Source organism: Ammodytes marinus (assembly GCF_949987685.1).
Source record: "Ammodytes marinus genome assembly, chromosome: 14".
In the NCBI taxonomy this organism is placed as follows: domain Eukaryota; kingdom Metazoa; phylum Chordata; class Actinopteri; order Uranoscopiformes; family Ammodytidae; genus Ammodytes; species Ammodytes marinus.
The window spans coordinates 18671370-18686884 of record NC_137218.1 but is presented as its reverse complement, the minus strand read 5'-3'; the positions used below and the strand labels follow the sequence as shown (position 1 = coordinate 18686884).

At 41.1% G+C, this 15515-nt stretch overlaps 1 protein-coding gene across 1 annotated transcript in view; it reads left to right on the top strand.

The window, feature by feature from the left end:
- LOC307260984 (connector enhancer of kinase suppressor of ras 2-like) overlaps positions 1-15515 on the top strand; it is a gene marked incomplete at both ends in the record, with an annotated part of 31249 nt that overhangs the window by 9563 nt on the left and 6171 nt on the right. Inside the window, 11 exons of the mRNA XM_080041405.1 lie at positions 18-137; positions 4213-4272; positions 4428-4496; positions 8165-8311; positions 9680-9813; positions 11685-11884; positions 12410-12499; positions 13859-14049; positions 14158-14206; positions 14631-14809; positions 14912-14985. Coding sequence (XP_079897531.1) covers positions 18-137; positions 4213-4272; positions 4428-4496; positions 8165-8311; positions 9680-9813; positions 11685-11884; positions 12410-12499; positions 13859-14049; positions 14158-14206; positions 14631-14809; positions 14912-14985 — 1313 coding nt within the window. The remainder of the gene's footprint in view (positions 1-17; positions 138-4212; positions 4273-4427; positions 4497-8164; positions 8312-9679; positions 9814-11684; positions 11885-12409; positions 12500-13858; positions 14050-14157; positions 14207-14630; positions 14810-14911; positions 14986-15515) is intronic.

The following is a 15515-nucleotide window of genomic DNA, read 5'->3' as shown; positions in this document are numbered from 1 at the left end:
CGTCCTCCCCTCCCCAGTGCAAGACTCTGTCCGGAGTGTGCGACCACATTATCTCTCTGTCCTCGGATCCCATGGTGTCCCAGGCTGCACATTTGGAGGTTGTGCAGCTCGCCAACATAAAATCTACTGAAGGACTGGTAAGACTATTTGTCAGTCAGACTTAAAGAAACACACATTTTGGGGAGGAAGTTTCTCACTGGTCATTCTACCCAACATGTCATTAGAGGATACTCTGTGTGTGTCTGTGGTGTTAGTCAAGCAGAAACCTCTCAAATTAATTGACTTCTTAATTACAAGTAGTTGCGAGATGTAATTAAACAATAAAGCCGGGACATTGGTGTAATAGGAAATGTAATAGGAAATGGTTGTAATGCAATAACTAAGGAATTAGTCAGAAATGAAGATGTTTTTGGTAGAAATTGTGTTTGTTGATTGGACATATAGCCCACAGTATTGCATTATGAAAAAGATAAAATAATAACTTGAAGTTACTGAGTAATCTATATTTTCTTCAGTATATGTACTGTGAAGCGTTGTTCTTCCTAGGTTATATGTTATGTGACTTTGAATTACAAATTAATTTAAAAAAAAAAGAAAGTAAATACTAAGCAATTCCACTGGTGTCACCTTTGACATTGCTTATACAAAGTAGAGTCACCTGTTTAATTGAATATACTGGTTATTTCCATGTAGAAGAAATATAAACTACAACATTGCATCAACATACTTCCTCTCATGGCCTTGAAGCATGTACAGTCATGCCCGAAATTATTCAAAACCCTGGCAAATTTTGACTTAGACTCACTTTTATTCAACCAGCAAGCTTTTTCTTAATTGGAAATGACACAGGCTTCTTCCAGAAGATAATAAGACAATTTACAAGAGGCATCATTTTGGAGGGGAAAAAATGTCAGCTTTTATTGACATTTTTCATTTACAAAAAGTGGCATGTCCAAAATTATTCATACCCTTCTCAATAATCAATAGAAAAGCCTTTATTGGCTATTACAGCAATCAAACACTTCCTATAATTGCTGACCAGCTTTTTGTATGTCTCCTCTAGTATCTTTCCCATTCCTCTTTAGCATTGAGCTTCAACTCTTTCAGTTTAGAGGGTCTCACTGCAATCACCCTGATCTTTAGCTCCCTCCACAGATTCTCAATTGAATTCAAGTCAGGACTCTGGCTGGGCCACTGTAAAACGTTAATGTGTTTGTCCGCTAACCATTTCTTCACCACTTTTGCTGTGTGTTTTGGGTTGTTCTTGAATTATTAAAAAAATACAAGAAGTTCCTGTTGGTGGGAAATCTCAGAGGACGTGGTCGGAAGCCAAAAATTACACCTGTACTAGCCTGGTGGATAGTGAAAAATAATCCCAGGATCACCACCAAGGCCATCCTGGTTAATCTTGGCTCTGCTGGAGGCAACGTCTCATTGCAGACAATCCAACGGACATCAGCACACTGCTGGGTTTCTTTGGACGCAGAACAAGGAGGATGGCACTTCTCCAGATAAGGCACACAAAAGCCCGCTTGGCCTTTGCAAATGCTCATCTGAACAAAGAAGAAGACTTCTGGTCATCTGTTTTATGGTCAGATGAAACTAAATTGAATTGTTTGGCCACAATGATGTATCCTTCATTTGGCATAAAAGAGGAGAAGCCTTCAACCCAAAGAACACCATCCCCACTGTCAAACATGGTGGTGGGAAGTTAATGCTTTGGGGGGTGTTTTTCAGTCAATGGACCAGGGAACCTAATCACAGTAAACGGCACCATGAAAAAAGAGCAATACATCAAGATTTTTAACAACAACATCAGGCAATTGGCAGAGAAACTTGGCCCAGTGGACATTTCAGCAGGACCCAAAACACACAGCAAAAGTGGTGAAGAAATGGTTAGCAGACAAAACGTTTTACAGTGGCCCAGCCAGAGTCCTGACTTGAATCCAATATTGAATCTGTGGAGGGAGCTAAAGATCAGGGTGATGGCAGTGAGACCCTCCAAACTGAAAGAGTTGGAGCTCAATGCTAAAGATGAATGGGAAAAAATACCAGTGGAGACATGCAAAAAGCTGGTCAGCAATTATAGGAAGTGTTTGATTGCTGTAATAGCCAATAGGGGCTTTTCTATTGATTATTGAGAAGGGTATGAATAATTTTGGACATACCACTTTTTGTTCAAATGTAAATAAAAGCAGATTTTTTTTTTTCCCACAATGATGCCTCTTGTACATCATCTTATTATCTTCTGGAAGAAGCCTGTGTCATTTCCAATTAAGAAAAAGCTTGCTGGTTGAATAAAAGTAACTTTAAGTCAAAATTTACCAGGGGTATGAATAATTTCAGGCATGACTGTATGTCATTTAGCAACTCAATTAGAAGGTTCACCAAAGTTGTGTACGTGGCTGATGAGCAGTCATTTTATAGAAGTGCTAGATCAATGGAGTCAATCATCCAGTTACATGCTTGGTGGTTACTGTGGACCAAACTCCCAAAATGTAGGTGCTGGTATTTATTTACTGAACATAGCATCACACTGCACAGACTCTCCTTCATGGTAAACACAATAATCGGTGAGACCATGTGGGACCTGCATATAAGCAGGCTTTCATATAAGTCTACTTTTCATTGCACTTGAATACGGCTCAATATATTTAAATCCTCAATATGTTGCTGTAAATTGTTTTCCAGGTTTGAGGAAATGAACACAGGAAAAATCTTCCAAAAAAGTAAAGTACAAAGCTACTTATAATACTGGATGATTGGTGACACATGCTCATCATGACAGAGATGGCAACAGCATGACTTTGACTCCATATTGCCTTCTGTTTGATTAAAAAAGAAAGGCATGTGTAAATTATCTTGCCGCATGTAACTCACTCACTGAGTTAATTCGACCGCTCAGTCACTCATACTAACTTTGCCTGTTTTTGTTTTCTTTGGGTTTGTTACTAAATGAGTTGGTTAACCCACATTTTGAAAAATCTAAAACAAAACACTCTGAGCCCAAATTTGAAAAAATCTAAAACATCTCTTTTCAGAAATAGTGTTGTGTCCCCTGTTACATGGGGCTCATACAAAGAAGAACTTGCCGTTTAAGGTTTTCATCTGGTTATCCAGAGTATCCTCAACGTTGTTTTTGAAAAGACAAGTAGCTGTTGACTTATTTAGTTGTGATATCATTTCACATTCCCAAATAGTACAACTATTGAGGTAAAACAGAGACCCTGTTTAGTATCTAAAAGGATCTCACCGCTGCTGTCCCCAAACTAGGTTTTGTTGAGCTTGTGGGCATATGAGTCAGCTTATGAAGAGCAACAAGAAAATAACATGTTGTCCTTGTTGAAATTAGCCAAACAACACATTGCTTAAATTTACAGATTGCATTTCAACAAATGACTCTCTCTGCATTTACTTGTGGGACGAACTGTTGAAACTGTGTTAAGAAGCAGAGAAGTGTCTTATTTTTTGCTGCCACTGTATAACCATCAGCAAATTGCTGGACTCCCATCTTTGCACTGACCTACACTCGGGCACGAGCGCCCTGCTTGGGGCCACAGTAAAGGCCCCACCCCCACACACATGCTAGCAGGGGGCATGGAAGTTCTCTCATCCGTTCAGTGAGACCTGAACACAACAGTGGGCCAAGTGGCCTAAAAATAAACCTCTTACACTCATCTTGAAGACTGGCATGATGCTTCTGTGTATCTGTGTGTGTGTGTGTGTGTGTGGGGGGGGGGGGTATGTGCACTTGTGATGCACTTTAGAACCATATTTAGTGAAAACCTTGAGTTTTAGCTTTTCTGCAACAGACAGCATTTGCAGAAGAATGATCCTCCATATTCTATTCAATCTGCTTGAAGGAGCATTTGAATATGACCCGCTACAAGGCATTAGATAAGATTGTGCTGTGTATGTTTGAAAAGTTAACTCGATTAATATTTAAGGAACTTCATGTAGTAATCCCGACGTTTGTCTGATCAGGCTTACCTGAGCTCAGTGTAAAAAACACACGTCTTTTGCCACAGAAAAATAATTCTTGAGATAAGTACAAATTGGAAAAAATTTGCTAAGATTTGCAAATATGCAATGACCCTGGTCTGTTGTGCAAATGGCTGTATGGCTAAGCCGAGATATATATTGTCTAACAGTAAATGAGCCTGATTTTTGCTTTAAAATGCAATCATTTATATTCCTGCTATCTTCCCACAGGGCATGTACATCAAGTCAACCTACGATGGTTTGCATGTAATCACCGGGACAACAGAAGGAGTAAGTACAAGCGTCCATGTGATCATATACAGTATGTAGCTTTTTGCATCACTTCCTTGAGATGTACTATGTAGAGTGAAGTGGTTGTATCACAGTGAGCCGTGTCATGACAGTGAAATGGAGCAGCAGTTAATGACCCTCTATCCGTCCCTCAGTCCCTGGCTGACCGCTGTAAGAAAATCCATGCTGGAGATGAAGTCATCCAGGTCAATCTTCAGACAGTGGTAAGATCATATTATCGGTCTGAATTTACATTTGAATTTTCATGTGCAGTTTTCTTTAACATTTGCAATTTTCCCATGCAAATGCATACTTTAGTTAATATCTTTAATTTTGTTTTGTACACAAAGAATCACCTGCCTCAGATTGTCTGTATGCTGCTCCTTTATACACATTCACACCTGTGGTGCAGTCAGTACTCTGCAGCTCTGCTGGCTCTACTTATTGTTTAAGTGGCTGACTGTAGTGCCACTCGTAGGTAGTTTTTGAGGATGTGGATATGTTACTCAAATGGTCGGTTGAAATCATTGAACTCATACTCACAACAGCACTTAAGTTAATCAGGAGGTACATGCTAAGGGCCCTTCACAAACTGTGCAAAAAAACACCAAATACTGTCAATGGAATTTCTGTTAGACTTTAAACTCTTAGACATCCAGGATGAACCTATACACATGTTTTAGACATTAATGAGACCACACTTGGGACAGTGTGGCTCTGTATGAACTGGACTTGTTTGACATCTCCCTCACATTCTAGTTAATTGTGTTGAATCTGTTACAAACTGTACTTGTTTTCCCTGGTACTGTATGTTTGGGGACAATTGTTATGTCTCTATATAGAGACTCTCAGTGGACCGATGAGAGTAAACAAAGGAAAGAGGGATAGGGAACAAATGTGACATGCAACAAATTGGCTGGACTAGGTGTTGGCCACTGGGGCACCCTTATCTTTCTTATTTTGATTAAAGGTATATTGGTGACTTCACATTTTATTGTCTGCTGTGCCCAACTTCTACCTGAGCAGAATGCTGATCACAAAATAGAATTACTGGCTTTTCACTGGTCTTTGCCATAAAGAGAAAAACAGACAAACCGTTTATTGTTACTGAAATGTACATAGTATAATAGCAGGTATGAGTTTGGCGTAAATGAAAGCAGAACTTTTTGTGGTCCACAATTTAAATATAGCACCATTCGTCTCAAATAATTGCTACTTGTGTGTGCAACTGCAAGATGTGTGAAAATTACACAGCTCAATCAGGGTCATCTCAGTAAGTCAACTCACCTAGTGAATGCAGCCATTTGGTCATAGAGAATAACTGTGCTAATTCAGAGTTGATTGAGTTGTCAAGGCTCTTTCATCTAGCTGTGAAGAGTAGTTCGGGGGCTGCCAAGCCAGGTGCTTAAGCTGCAAGGTGTGAGTGCAGGCTTATCAAAGAGAAACAAAATAGAAATCACTGTATCCCAACAGACTTAGATATTTTATATTAAATCTTATAAAGCAAGTAAAGCAATGATGTAATTAATAACAACTATTTTGGCTCAGGAGGCCATGCATGCACAACAACTGGGTTCTGTAGCTGAAACAACCTAGGCTGAACACAGCCATGATTTATGTTATTAATAATTATACCTATGCACTTCATGAAGCATTCTGCTTTCCGTTACAGTTTGATTGATCTGTCTACACATCAACTTGTATCATCTAATATAAGTATAAAGCCCATAGCCTACATTTCATCTATAGCAGATGGAAAAACTGTTCAAAGCTATGCTGAGTGGAACTGGTACACAGTTACAAAGTTCATGTGTGGGAGGTGGTGTTGAAGGGAAGATGCCCTGCTGCAGAAGTTTGACAGCGTAAGTAGATGATAACAAATTAGCAATATGTAAACTCAGTTGACGTTTCTGCTGGTCCAAAACTGTCACTCATAATGCCTCAAAATATAATGTGCTTTAACACTGTAATACATTTCATTTAGTGTGGCCCCTAGACTAGTTAAGAACAAATTCATTAAGGTTAATTGTTCATGAACATCCCATTTTAGGGGGTATTAGCAAAGATTAAACCTGTAAAGAAACCAAGCAATACTATGCTGCACCAGATGTGTTTGTGGTGAGGCCCAGCATTCAGAAACCAGAAGAAAAAAGGTTTTTAACTCAAGAGCAAGGGGGGAAAAACACTCATGCCTTTGAGACAGTAGAACAAACGGCAAGTTTTGAAAAACACCCTTAGGGATAGAAGAAATTCTTGAAACATTTCAGGGATCTATAATTAAGGCAGCTGGGAGAAGTCCAGCAGTGTAAGACACAGTTCACTGGGTTTGAGCATCCTTTGCAGTGAAAAGCCTTTAACAGACAGGAGTTCCATCAACCAAATAAAAATAAATGAAGGTAAATGACCAGGCAAAAAGCTGCCTCGTGACTTACTCTGAAAACACATGCATAAAACGCTCGGAAAAAGTAATCTGTAAAGATTTTTTTTTTTTATGATTTGGTGCTATTGAGCACACGATTGAAAGGCTGTAAAAATAAGGACAGCATGTCAGAAATAAATAACACCGGGCCGCAGTGACAAATTGAATTTCTGGGGCGGGTCAATAAATACGGGGAAGCTTCAGTGGAAACACATAAAAAAAAGATCCATGCTGGACAGTAAATTTTAACACCGCAGAGTGTTACCAGAATCCCTTGAAGGAAATGAAACAGAAAGAAGAAACCAGTAGCATGACGTTTAATAAGAAGCACTTTGAACCAGAACACTTCTTTACTAAGTGGTTGAGCAGCAGATAGTAAAAAATAGAAAGATCAGGCAGTGCAATGTTATTTAAAATACACATTTCCTTTTTTTTCTTGGTCAGACAGGGCAAAACCATATTTTCATTATGAAATGAAGCAATTATGAAAGTGTCTATTTCAGCCTGTCCGTCTCTTTAAAGGATTATTTCCACTGGCTGCTGTCAAGGTGACAAAGTACTTGGAAAGGAACAAAGTGAGTGCTAGATCAGTTCCTGAAAAAATGTCCAGTTTTCTCAGGCTCCTTGGAATACGCAACACATACTAAGATTCAGTGCAGCCAGCTTAGTAAGAGGATATTTTCTCCCCAAACTGGACATGGCATATTTGGTTCAGCTGCGGCCTCTCTGGGCAGGATGTTTTGTTGTGCCAAATATCATGAAAAATTGGGCTAAGGACTATTTACAAGGCATGCAGCTGTTCACAACATACAACATCGGGGCTTAGCACATCATGACAGCGCCTACAGATTAATATCACAGGAGGTGTACAAGAGGCCCTTTGGCTACTTTGCAACTAACTTCAAGGTCAACGTGATCCCCTTAGAGGCTGCAGGCTGTTCTATTGCTTCCAACCATTGATAAACAAGCGTCTTAGAATAATGACCACCACATTTTATAAACAACAATTTAATATTTTGAAAATTGTGTATGTCTGTTTGTGAGCTTCTGTGCGGGTGTCAAAAGGTTTTTGGTCGGTTTGTGGTAGAGACGATATGATAGGTTTGTCTGTTTGTTTTATTGTTGTTTAACACAGATTACAGATGGAAATTAGCTCCAAGCTAGATCTGGTACTTATTATCTCTCCTCATTGTTTGAGTTGAAAGTATTTTGTACATGGTCCCTGATAAAATAATATTAACAAAATAAAAAAAACAGCACCCTGAACAAAATGTCTGCTGCCTAAAGTGGATTCAGGCAACAACAAAAAAGCCATCCAAGTCATGTGTGAGAGGATGCACATAAACTTGATGGAACTCCCTGGGCGCTCATATTTAGGCATCCATTTGCCTATTATTTCTGTAGTCTCTGAGTCATGGGGATATCTGTGTGCCGAGGAAAACCCTGACCTCTCTCTCTGTCCTTGTTTGCCAGGTGGGCTGGCAGCTTAAGAACTTGGTGAACTTGTTGCGTGGGGATCCTGCAGGTGTCACCCTGACACTGAAGAAACGCCCACAGAGCACACTCACCAACACCCCCGCGCTGCTCAAGAACATGAGATGGAAACCGTTGGCTCTGCAAGTATGACAACTGCCTTTCATCCTCCACAAATACTATTTGTGCTTGCCTGTGTGTGTGTGTGTGTGTGTGTGTGTGTGTGTGTGTGTGTGTGTGTGTGTGTGTGTGTGTGTGTGTGTGTGTCTCTGTGCTCACTGTGTGTTAAAAATAAGACAGCACAGGCTCTTGGACACCCAAAAATCCCAGATCAGCCCATAAATAGCCAAGGAATAAACAAGAAAGAAAAAATAAAGTGAAGAAAGGGTGACACTTTTGAAGTTCTACAGCTATAATTTATTGTAGCTATTGTGTTTTTGAACCAAACTTTTTAATACAGGTATGGATTTTATTTCCTCCTTTTTGTCCAACAAACCGGCTGCTACTAATTGGTTATAGGTTCCAGTATTATTCTTTCACAAGTCGACATTTCAGTTTTTAAGTGGCATCTGTTGTCCCACTTCGGCCAAACGAACCAATTACATTACTAGGAGCTTGCGCCTCAGCCAGAATGGTTTGAAGTAAGAGGGATGTGTATTATAATGTAGCCCAGCCTTTCATTTAGTCCCCGTCCAGTGAAAATGTTTTCTCCCCCCCCCCCCCACCCGAGGCACTGAAGCACAAGTCCTGCTCAGCCTCCTCCTCCCCCATCACATCACATCCTCGTCCCTTTTCTCCTTCAAAACAATCAAATGAGTTCTCCTGCTCTTAATTTTAGGGACAGAAAATATTAGAAAAAAAAAGAACAGAAATTTTGATTTGTCGCCTTTTTCTAGAATGCAACTATATTTAAGGAAGGTGGTCCGTTGAGTCATCGAAACAAACATTGTGCTGTGGACGCCCTCTGCAGTAGTTCTGACACACATAGCGCTCTTATGGGCACATCTCCTGATAATACATCTCTGATATTAGTCAGTTGTGGGAGTTATGTAACATATTAGCATAGTTTAAGCGGGGTCACATTCATATTCAGAATTTCCAGAGAATCCAGATAATTTCTTTGTTTATTTTGCACCCCCACCCCCCTCCTTTTTGATTATAAATATGAAAAGAATGTAATTACAATATACGGGTCTGCGTTAAATGCATTATTTAGGTTATGACCAGTTCTTCCTTGACCTGAATGATAGGGGTTGACTAGACTAACCCAGCTTCCTGTGTGAGCCGGTTAGAACTGGAGCATCATCAGAAACATACAGTACACTGCTCATTTCGCGGTTGGGATGCTTCAGCAGCAGCACTGTCTGATGAACCCAAACAAATGGTCCCTGACTGACTAACTAACGGACTGAACCGCTGTGAACCAAATCCAAATTTTCAATGTGTCAAACCCTGTAACATTTCCTTTCTCTCTCTCTCTCTCTGCCTGTCGCTCGCTCTTTTTTTCACACACAGCCACTCTTCCCTCAGAGCCCCACTAGCAGTGTCGTCACGCCCACCAGCACTTTAAGTACTCCATCCAGGAGGAGTAGCTGTGCCCTACAGGACCTCTACATCCCGCCTCCTCCAGCCGAACCCTACACCCCCAGGTACAAGTGCCCACTTTACCAAATATTTCTTTATGAGTGGGTCCCTGCTTTGTTTGTATCATGCACACAAATAAGGACGCGCATGCCCACACCACATGGGCAAGACCCTAGTACACATTCCTGCCATATACGTTACATATTAATCCACTGATTGATATTTGGAGGCAGTAACTCAAAGAAGAGTAGCAATGCACCACAAAGGCAGTGAGGGGAGACACACTATGCTATGCTAGCTAGTAAACATGGATGTAAACAATGCAGAGTTTAGAATGTTAAAAGGTTTTTTCAAAGATCTCCTATTATACTACTTTTCTGGTCTTAATTTCTTGTTGAAAACTGCTATAGAGCAACCTGACACGAATCACATCACAAAAAACCATGTAGATTTTCGGGAAACTCTTCCTCTCATCTGAGCAAGCACAACAGTCTCTCTCTACACTCGGCTCTGTGCTTCTCCGCCCCCTCGCCCTCCTCCCCCCTCCTGTAAACCCCACTCCGTTGTGATTGGTCACCTTCCTTCCGGAACACATTCAGCAGCGCGCGGGGAGATTTGAGAGCAGGAAGGTGGGGGCATGGCCGGAGGTTGCCTGAGCAGCATTACCATACATGGAAACATCTGCTTTCGTGACAACAAAAATATCCGGAAATTCTGAACCGATTTGAACACGTGATTTCTCGACCGGCTGCCCTAGTGTTTAGTGCTCTGCACAGCCACCCCAGACGGTCAGCAGGGAATACGTCTAAATGCATGTACGTCATTATTTGATAAGCTAGTACAAACAATATCAAATCATTATAACAACGTTTATAGGTCATAAAAGTCAAAAAGTATCATAGGTCCTCTTTAAAGAGGGTTTTATGAGAAGGGAAATGCATTAAACACGTCTGTCAATGTGATGTTAGCATGTAGCTCAAAGCACCAATGTGCAGAGCCCCTAGCCTGGTTATAGACCGTTTAGTCTTGTTGTACTGTAAATCTTTTCCTGACCTTAAAGTGAAGGAGTAAAATAAAAAGTAAATCCCACGAAAGGACAAAAACAAGCAATAAGTACGGATTTTCCTTCCTGTGCAATAGAGCTATATTGTTTTTTGAAAGCTGTTATAAATCAACAGCGACTCACGGGGCGACATGTTTCTTTATTAACCTGAACATGGACACTTCACTAAGTTTGATTCAATACACATTAACCACACACACAGTAGGGCTGTGTATTGGCAAGGATCTGGCGATGCGATACATATCCCGTTACAGGGGTGACGATACGATATAGTATGGTGATATATTGCGATCTACAAGAAAAAGCCGATATATTGCGATATATTTTTTTTTAAACTTTCATAGTGTCTACACACAATGTTATATGCATAAACAAATACTGTTTATTTCTATGCAATCACACTCAGAACAGTTTGCCCTGTGTTTGTATTTCACAGTTATAGATTCAACTTTATTTATTAGTAAATCATCCCAGTGCTACTTCTTGTGCCGTTTAAACAGAGGAATTAGCATCTGCCTCAATCAGTGAAAAACTCAAACCTGCATGTACGGACAGGAAGGCTAAAATAAACATTAAGAAATGACATATGTAAATAGTGTTATAAATATAAAACATGGTCCCTGCAATATCCAACATAACACTTTTTTTGTGCAATCTGAACAAAGGAATTGAGGGACGGACTCACACATTGTCAGTCTTGTTCCTCCCATGGGATTTGTTGACAATAACAAATGTATAGATTATCATCAGGATTATCATTATTATTTATTAAAAGCTAAACATGTGACTGTTTTTGACATTGACATTCTGAAGATGACAATTTCACCCTGCAGTATGTTCTGATAGATTGCTTATTCCTTTCTCCTTTGTCAGAGATGACAAAGGAAATCTGACGGTGGAAGACCCTCAATCGGAGGTGCACATGGCCGAGGGATCTGAGTCACCAAACTCCTACCTGGACCAGGAGTGTCGGGGGCAATACCCTCAGGTGGAGGAAGACACCATATTGTACTGTTATGAATACGACCAGAACCAAGAGGCATCCTCAGTCCGCACTCCCACTCCCACCTATGGTAAGACCTCATTTCGCTGCTGTAATCGTCAGAGCCCAGAGCTCCAAGCCCCTGCAAAATGTCACGTCGTCTGTATGCTCTTGAGATTTTTTTGAAACATCTGCAGCTGTGCAGTGTGTGTGTGTGTGTGTGTGTGTGTGTGTGTGTGTGTGTGTGTGTGTGTGTGTACTTGTTCAGGTGTCTTTGTGAGTACCAGGTTAAGCTTTTAACCATCAGAGTGAGGACATTTTTGGAAAGTGAGGACATTTTGCCTGCATGGTCCTCACTTCTTCAAATGCCTACTTGACGGTTAAGACAAGGTTTTAAGGTTCAGGTTAGAATTAGATTTAGGTTAGGGTTAGTTTAAGGGTTGGGGATAGGCAAATAGTTACGATGGTAGAGGTTATGGTTGGGGGCTAGGGAATGCATTATGTCAACGTCAATGTCCTCACAAAGATAGAAGTACAAGAGTGTGTGTGTCTGTGTGTCTGTGTGTGTGCGTGGCAGCTGTGTTAAATTGACGTTCCCTGTGCCTCCTTGCTCCAGGCAGACTCAGGCCCATCTCAATGCCGGTAGAGTACAACTGGGTGGGTGATAATGAAGACCTGGCCAAGCTGAAGAGAGAGAGCAGGAGAGGTGAGTGGGTGGCAGTGGGAGAAAGAGAGAGAGAGAGAGAAAGAGAGAAGAGGGGTGAGGCAGAGAAAGGAGGGAGACAGAGAGGGACAGAGGAAGCCGAGGTGAGTGGGTTGATAGCTCATAATATCCTCACCCTCTCAGATCTCCAAGCCAAAAAGAGGAGGGATGAGCTGGCCTGTCAAAGCTGATAACATGCCGGATATCAGCTCCTGCCTCTATCTCCTCCGTATGTTCATATGCTATCACTGCTCCTTTTTTCCCTTCTTCCCCTCTCTCTCTCCCTGTTTCTCTCCTTCTCGCTCACAGCTCTCTCCATTTGGTGATATAAAAAGTACACGGTTGCTCTGGCAACTGCAGAAATAGATCCAGAGATTTTCACATTTTGTTGGTGACTGTCGGGCTAGGTGGCAAATAGAGTAAGGTGGGTGGGGAGGGAATTGCTTTTATTTCAGTCTCAAAGAAAGACTTGAGGGATGTGTTTGTTTTTTTGTTTCCCCTGGGATGTTGGTGATATGTCTTTGGGCTTTTCAGAAAAAGTAATGTTGTTATATTTATCTACAAGAGATGGTATTGTGAAGTTTTTAGGGCTTCCTGTCTGACAGCAGCCTTCCTCTGAAGATGTTGGAATGCCATTCAAATGAGTAGTCCTTTGAACTCAGGTTTAATCACAGAGAACTGTCTTGCTTTGCAGTACATTACAAAAGAGCTTGATCATTGCTGTGATATTAATAAGTATTGTAGAAACTGATTTAGGGTTCGTTCCGGCTTTCAACATCTATTTTAATTTAAGAAAGTCGGATGCCGCGAGACTTTCAACATGCACCGTTTTCTTCTAGCTGTGAGACGAGTTTGCTTGCAGGTCTCGATGAAGATGAGATGAATTATTGCTTTTATTTTCTTATGTAAGTGTATGTTGCGGCCCTACGCTAAGTTCAAATCAAAAAGGGCTTAATGTGGGTTAAAGAAATGAATCTCTCAATTCAAAGTATCAAAGAAAAGAAACGGTAATAATTCTGATCTGCAAATTGATTGTGAATTTTCCGGGGGCATCTTTTCCTTTCACTGGTGTCATAAGTCAAAGTCTCTAATGTCACTAGCTGAGACAAGTCTCGGCCCACTACCGCTGTAAATATTATAAACAAATAAAAACAGCTCCAACAGGGTTAAAAGTCCATAGTCTAGAGTAGACTCTAGATAGACGAAATTAGCTTACTGCAGCCTCACATTATTCAGACACATTCTGTGGGACTGTACTGAGCATTTAGTATTTAAATGATGGATTTAAATCAATTAATTGCAATTGACAAAGTGTGTGTATAGCATAGTGAGTTTGCCTCTTGTTGTCTGTTGTCCCGGCAGAGAATTCCCTGCTGCGTTTTGCGAGTGAAGAGAAAAGCCCGGGGGAGGACTTCCTACTGGGACGCAGCCTGAGTCAGAACAGGAGGAAGCCTGAGCGTGGAGCCAGCCCCACCCACTACACACTGGTCCCCGCCCTGCAGATGGAGGTCTCCCTGTCCACATCCAGCTCTGACTCTGCGTCCCTCTACCATGTCAGTCCCATTGCGTATCTGTGAAAAATTTCAATTATGTCCGTTGTATGCTAGGGTAGAAGCATTACTGGGATACTTTGCACAACGTCATTCTGTTTTACTCTGCAGGTGTTTGAACGATCCTCGCTAATGTCCAGGTCAAAGAAGAAGATTAAAGGTAAGAGCATTTGGTTAAAGACGTTTTGTTACCCTTTACAAAAAGGTTACTTTAATTAACTGGTTAGTTAATGCTTAAAGGATAAACTGTTCATGACTGCTTAGTTGAAGCTTAATACGCATTAAGTCAGCATGAACTAATCATTATGCTTAGTAAATGCTTAATAAGCATGAGTTAACTAAGCATAGCTAATGCTTAACCAATAACTAAGCATTAACAGTTAGTTACTGCTCAAACAGCATTACCTTCACATTAATTAACCGTTACTAGCATTAACTGGGCATTAACTAACAGTTCATTTATGTACCCTTATTGTAAAGTGTTACTGAAGTTTAACTTGAGCGCTCCCATCACTAAAACCCAAACATGAGCAGTCGTTTTCTAACGTCCTTGGTCTGTTCTGCTCCCCTGCTGCCGCCTGCAGTTCCAAGTCCGATGTCTTCAATCAGCAAGCGGAGGATTTCGTGCAGGGACTTGGGTCAGGGGGACTGCGAGGGCTGGCTGTGGAAGAAGAAGGACGCTAAGACCTATTTTTCACAGAAATGGAAGAAGTACTGGTTCATCCTGAAAGACACGTGCCTGTACTGGTACATGAATGAGGAGGTGAATATGGTGATGTCTTATTTGACAAAAGAACAATTACCAGCATTCAGCCTTTATTTGTTTCAGGGTTCTTAAATTTTACAATACATTTTCTTGTCACAGGATGAGAAGGCGGAGGGCTTTGTCAGCCTCCCAGAGTTCAAGATCGACCGTGCCAGTGAATGCAGAAGGAAGTTGTGAGTACTGATTTTCAGCCAATTCAGCAATTTGTGTAGCCTTGAAATCCAGACCTGCCCCTGGCAATTTAAATTTGCTCAGCGTGTTGGTCTGGACACGATCCATTGGAACTCATTAACTATGTCAGAAATACCTGACTTACCAATCAAATCCTTCTTTCTGATATGGGCGGGCCAGAGCCCTATGTATGGGGCTCTGGGGCGGACTTAGCCGGATGACGACATTGCATGAAAAAAACAAAGATGAATGCGGATACATTGTTTGTGTTTGAAACGGTTTTGGCCTCGACGCGTAACGTTTTGGAACACAGCACTCAAATCTTTCATAAGCAAGAAAGGTGATTGTTCTGCTTTGCCGACCGATCACGGCAAATGTTTAATTTACCAGTTAGCCCCGCTGATCGCTAAACAAACAGGGCTGAATACGTCACCTTGTTCATTGCTCTGATTGCTCGTAGTGCTATCCAATTGCGTGCAGTGGTATTTGAATTGCACGCGAGTTGGGAAGGACTATTGATTGTGCCCAGACC